We start from the raw sequence: 6,174 nt of genomic DNA, 5'->3' as shown, positions 1-6,174 counted from the left end.
TTACCAATGTCTCTTGTGGAATAGGGCGTAAATTGATACACACTAAATACTGTACCTCAGGGGTCTCTCTCTCTCTCTGTCTTTCTTTCTCGTCAGATGCACGAGACAAATGAATGCATCCAGAAGGAATTAATTGGATTTGGGAGCAGTCTCCTGCACGATCCACCAGGACAGACAAACACCCCCCTCTGCACCTTCTCCCTCCCATTGGCACACTCACCCACAGACACACACCCACAGACACACACACCCACCTCCTCCTTTATTCCAGTCATGCCTTGCAGAAATATCTGACAACCCTCCCCACCTACCCCACCCCGATGGATCAGTCTGTGTCCCTTATCCCACACACACACACACACACACACACACACACAAACACACAGAAAAAGGATTTCAGCCTCTCTCTCTTGGATACAGTGTTTCCATGGCAGCCACGTTTTCTGCACGTGTAGAATCACACGGAATAAGAGAGGGAGAAAGAGACCACTCCTATCGATTCACTGGCTGCCTATTGATTGACAGTCTGCAGCTGCACCCTTTACCTACACACACGCATGTGCATGCATGCACGGAGTGTAAACATCCGACACCTGATTGGATCTTTTGAATGAGGCATAGCTGCAGAATGTGACAATGAAGGCTCACCTCTTGAGCTTTCACCTCAGAAAAGGGGGGCGTCAGTGTGTGTGATTCTGTGTAATTTGGATTCAGATGATGGAAAAAAAACACAAGAAATAAGCACTTTGTACTTTTCAGTTCCAGCTGATTTTATTTCCTTCTTGGAAGAAAAAAAAATAATAAAAAAACAAAAAAACAAAAACAAAACAACAATCTGTACAGAGGTCTGAGAGGCAGTGATTGACCCAAACATTGGCTGGTTTTGAGCTATAAACATCAAAAAATGATATTGGCATGATTGGACAAAACATGATCATACACAGCATATTGCACAAATGAAAAAAAGAAAAAAATAGAGGACGCTAGAAAAACATGTCTTGAAGGTAAAAAAAAGAAGAAAAAAACCTCCTGGACCACAATCATCTTCAACATAAGGATGTCCAAAGATGGCTGTCCTAGTGCCTGTCGTTGATCATCATCATACATAAAACACACAATCTTTGCTTATAGTACAGTCAGTTTACATAAATATCTTCATGTTATTATTCTTTTAAAAATCTTAAACACAACAGCTATAGCTACATATACCTGAATCTGAAATACAAATGCTATTTGCCATGCCATAATATAGGAAAACAATTAGCCTGCTATACTTAGCCAACAGGTACAGAAAGGTTAAATACTTTTTTTTTTTGATGCAACTTGCGCAATAACAGATGAAGCACTTCATACATCTCCCTCCCTCCAAAGTCTAGGCAAAGTGGAATGAGTGTGAAATTCCATCCAGTGGTTCAAATAAAACTTATCTTGATAAAAAAGCACACAGAGGTATTAGCTCTATCCAAAACAGTGACTCTCTGGGATCTTTCACTCATATACTTTAGGTCGATGTGTACTGGAAAACAGGCACCACTCAGACTGGGAGCCTGCAGTGGTGCTTTGTTTACTTGGCTGGTGAAACTGGAGTCACTGTGCCATTAAGAAGCATGTGGGTAAATACTGTAAACACTGTGTGAGGTCAGATTGTGCCAAACAAACCCCCCTCTGCACGTCTAAACACTAATGTAGATCCAAACAACAATGTTGTAGGCTACCCACTCTTCAGGAAACAAACAAACAAACAAACAAAAACAAAAAACCCTTTCTATAGATTTTGTACAAAAATACAAGTAGAAAATCATGACACACTCAAATCTCCTTGAAAGAGAGAAGTCAGACATTTTAAATAAGATACACTTCTAGCCCTTCCGCGCTGGATACAGACAGGTGTATGTGCACAAACACAAACGAGACCTGTACGAGAACAATACTTCTATGTATAAAAAAGTTTGGCCGGTATAAATACATCAATATAAAAAACGTCATCTGACACAGAGGAACTACAAAGTTGAAGCACTAGGCAGAAAGGATGCGCGTCGGGGAACATTGGTCCTGAATTGTGCACTGAGTGTTTAAAAAGGTTCAGAAAAGGGTTTCTGAAGTATTTGAGTCAGTCTTTGTATTTTTTTAAGTCCTGCCGTTGAAAGAGAAGCTGGTGATAGTGAATTGTGTCCTATGGTCACACAAATTGCGTAATTACGCAGCAATGAACATTTTTACGCATTGAACAACAACAAAATCCTCCTTATCTCGGAGGGCATGCGTGTTGATATTGAAACTATTTCGAGTTTGGAAAAAAACTACACCTGAATAGCAACTTGATGGTCAATGTGAATAACAAAAGCCAACATGACGAGCTGTCCAGCAAATGTCCCTTTTCCCGACCCAAAACAACATCAAGATTCAAAGTCTCAGTCCTCATCCTCTGCGAATTGGTTTGAACATTTGAGCTGAAGTCTGTGTGTTTCACTGCTCTCTGCTTACATTCACTCCTCCTCCGTGTCCAAATGCAAACTAAGCATTTCCCCCCGTCTGCGCGTGCCCGTCAAGCGCACCGAGCGCTGTCCAAGTCTGTGAGCGGCGCGTACCTGGGCTTTAACGCGCACACAGGCCACCTTATCCTCTTTTCACTCACCCTCATTTAGTGAAAGAATGGCGGAAATATTCTGGTCTGGACGCACGCGCCCGTCTGAGGGGGGGCTGAGGAGTTTAAAACGTGAAGGGGGGTCGCCGCGGCTCCTCTCCATCCTTTTCAGTAGGTGAACACCAGGTTGGAGATGGTGGACTCCAGCCAGTCTCCTGAGATCATCTCGCTGACCTCAGGGGTGCAGTAGTCTGGGAAATCGAAGTGAGATCCCGCCCCGCACTCCCCGAAGCTCCAGTCCAAGTCCCGGTCCAACTCCGCGTCGGAGAAGCCCATGCCGCCCAGAGACATGCTCTCAAAGCTGGGGCTCGGGTTCAGCTCCAGTCGCTCGTCTTCAAACTCTTCATCTGATGAGGAGGAGGACACGGATGAGGAGGAGTGAGAGGCTGACGGTGTTGGAGAGGAAGCGCGAGCGTACCTGAGGCGCGCGGTGTGTGATGACTCGCTGCCCGCCGGGCTCTGCTCCTCGTACAGGCTGAGCGGGTCGCTGGACTCCGCCGAGCTGCTCAGAGTGGGACTGGCCGGGACTCCCACGGAGGGAGGCCCACTCTCCACGCTGCCCGCCCCGCCAAACATGTGGCCGCGCCTCGCCTCTCCGGCGCGCTTCTCCGGGATCTGTCTCGCCCCGGACACTGACCTGGATTTGAATAGCGCCTGGTGGTCACCGGGAGACGCATAGTCCTGCCCCGGAGCGCTCTTCATGCCCCCCTGCTTGTGCGTCCTGCTCACTCCTTTGGACGCGGGGCTCCTCTTCACTCCGCCGGCTTTCGCGCTGCGCTCCCCGCTCTTCTCCCCGCGCTCCGCCTGCTTGCTCGCTCCACTGCCCGACTTGACCTTCTTCCTGGGCCGGTACTTGTAGTCTGGGTAGTCGGCCATGTGTTTGAGTCTGAGCCGCTCCGCCTCGCGGATGAACGGGATCTTGTCTGTGTCTTTGAGCAGCTTCCAGCGCTTCCCCAGCCGCTTGGAGATCTCCGCGTTGTGCATGTCCGGCGACTGCTCCATGATCTTCCTCCTCTCGATCTGCGACCACACCATGAACGCATTCATGGGTCTCTTGATGTGCCCCGTCGGAGTTTTGCACCACGCCAAGTCGCTGCGCTCCCCGGAGGAGGGGGACTCGGGGGTCGGAGACGCATCCATCTCCAAGTCCATTTCTCCCGTGTCCGTGGAGTCCCCGCCGGGAGAGTGAGCGTGGGCGCTCTCTGTCTGGCTCATGTGCTGCACCATCGTGTCCTCGGAGTGTCTGGAAACACTGTTCAGTTCAGTGCTTTGACAAAGTTCGAGTGCGTAAAAATGCTTATCAGGCTTTCACCAAAAAATAATCCCTCACTGCTTCTTATTTCAGGCGCTTACAACCCAAACCACTGATGAGTTCAGGGCTGAAAAAGTTTATCCAAGTCTCTTCTGCGTTCTGGCCTCTCAACTTTTTACCAGTGCGAAACAAAAAATAAATCCCGAAACTATTTAACAGCAACTTTCAACTGCCTGTGCGGCTGAAAACGCGTCCTGCAAGCCTCAGTACGCGCCGCTGTGGCCAACAGTAGTGCGAGTCCCTTATGTGAACCTGGCTGTCTGCAGCGCAGCTTGTCTGTGCGGTTGAGGAACCATGTGGCTGAATGGAGCGGCTGCGCTTTCTCATAGTCTCCCTGTTTCCTGAGCGCTCTGTAATATTACTGTAAACACAACAACGAGAACCTCGCCGCTTTATACCCTCATCGCGAGATATAGAAGCCAATCAGCTTCTGTCTCCATCCTGATTTTTCACTCAGGCCCCTCCCCGCCGCCTCCCATTGGCTGAATAAAAAAAACGGGTAATAATAATAATAATGTGCAATGAGGATCGGTGTGTCTGACCTCATTCCTGTCAGACTCCACTGGAGAAAAGACGAACTTGTGTGTGTGTGTGTGTGTGTGTGTGTGTGTGTGTGTGTGTGTTAAAGGAACACAGTGTCCTTTCCCTGGCTGCAAGGGGAAGCTTGCAAGGATATACTTAGACCTTCATTACTTTCATGTGGATGAGTATTGACTAAATTTAGGTGATGCGTAATAGAGGGGGGCAAGGAAGTGCTGAGAAAACACAAAAGCAGCCACAACATGTTGTGTTAGTCAGTGTGGTGAGCAGGGACGGAGTTGCAGCGTAAATCCACCCAAACACAGCTTACACAAGCTGCTATTTACTATTGCTATTTACAAATCATGACATCACAGCAGGAAGTGTAAATACAAGTGAGGTGCTTCTTTACACTCTGCATCAGTTTCATTATGGTGAACCAGAAACCTTCTCACCGGTAATTATGAGTGTTATGTGCACAGAAAGAACACAGTCACACTCCGCAGTAGCTCCGACACACACTCCTCCTTCACAGCCCCATTATGTTAACACGTCCGTGTCATGTAGGATCACGTTACAGCCTGTGTCGCTAGATGTCAGGCTAGAGCCAAAAGGAGCTCTGTGTGTGTGTGTGTGTGTGTGTGTGTGTGTGTGTCTGTGCGCGCGCATGCTCGGCAGATTTAGCTCCGTCCTATAATCTGCTGCTTTGAGCTGCCATCATGAAATGAAGCAGGTGATGTCATCAGTCCCACTGTAAAACCTGACAGGTTGATTTGACTTAAAATAATCTAAGAAACCGATTGCCTTGAAAAATGTGAGTAAATAGAACTATTAATTATGTTTATTTTATATCTAATTGTGAAGTTTACATAAAATTTAGCTGTCTTTAAAAAATGACAAGTTTAATTAAATCAACTTTTCTAAGTTTTGGCGACTTTAATAAACCAAGTACATCTGTGAAGTTATTGCAATTTAAGTAAGACTAACTTGGTTACTGAAGTTGCTAACACTTAGAAAGAACAGGGTAACAACTTCACAAAATAAAGTAAATACAGCCAGATTTCAAGTAAATGTAACAACTAGATGGAAAGTCGACATAAATTAAGATTTATATTTACTTTCCTTTTTCAAGGCAGTCGATTTCCAAGATTATTTCATGTAAGATTAACTTGTCAGATTTTACAGTGTTGTGTCGATAAACAGTCACTGAAGAGAAATTGGACACCAAAAGAAGCAAAAAATTACAAAGAAATTCAACTTTTTCTGATTAGATTTTCACGTTCGGTACATAACATCACTTGTGGTGTCTATTCTTAATTCATGACATGATCTATGTCGGGATAAAAAAGGCATAAACTCTTTAAAATTTCACAACCCCGGCCCCTTTACCCCCCTCGGTGCTTACATAAATCAAACACATAAATAATAATGAGCCCCTTCATCAGTCTATATCTTTTGCTGCCCCAATTACAAGCGTACACCTGCCACTGGATTAGCTTGCTATCTCTATCTCAACACACACTCACACACACACACACACACACACACACACACACATGCACGCACACACAGTGACATGTATGCAGGGGTTTGTTTAAACAGGTGGAGCAGGTATACCTGTAATCTTATCTGATGTGAGAAGCAGCTGTCAGGTAGCTTTCCACTCTGTCAGCGGCAGATGTACGGCTGTGGCAGTGCT

At 46.2% G+C, this 6,174-nt stretch overlaps 1 protein-coding gene across 1 annotated transcript; it reads right to left on the bottom strand.

The window, feature by feature from the left end:
- Positions 1-749: 749 nt before the first annotated feature.
- On the bottom strand, positions 750-4,898 carry sox4a (SRY-box transcription factor 4a). The gene has a single exon (XM_042506653.1). It carries the CDS (start codon positions 3,869-3,871, stop codon positions 2,753-2,755), a length of 1,119 nt encoding a protein of 372 aa, XP_042362587.1. The 5' UTR covers positions 3,872-4,898; the 3' UTR covers positions 750-2,752.
- Positions 4,899-6,174: the final 1,276 nt, after the last annotated feature.

This window comes from Plectropomus leopardus, chromosome 18 (assembly GCF_008729295.1).
Source record: "Plectropomus leopardus isolate mb chromosome 18, YSFRI_Pleo_2.0, whole genome shotgun sequence".
NCBI lineage: Eukaryota > Metazoa > Chordata > Actinopteri > Perciformes > Serranidae > Plectropomus > Plectropomus leopardus.
Note: the sequence above shows the minus strand (reverse complement) of the source record. Positions and strands in the feature narration are given on the sequence as shown.

Bases quoted from the DNA above. Each gene is read 5' to 3' on its own strand.
- sox4a (XM_042506653.1), bottom strand. From the start codon at position 3,871: ATGGTGCAGCACATGAGCCAGACAGAGAGCGCCCACGCTCACTCTCCC.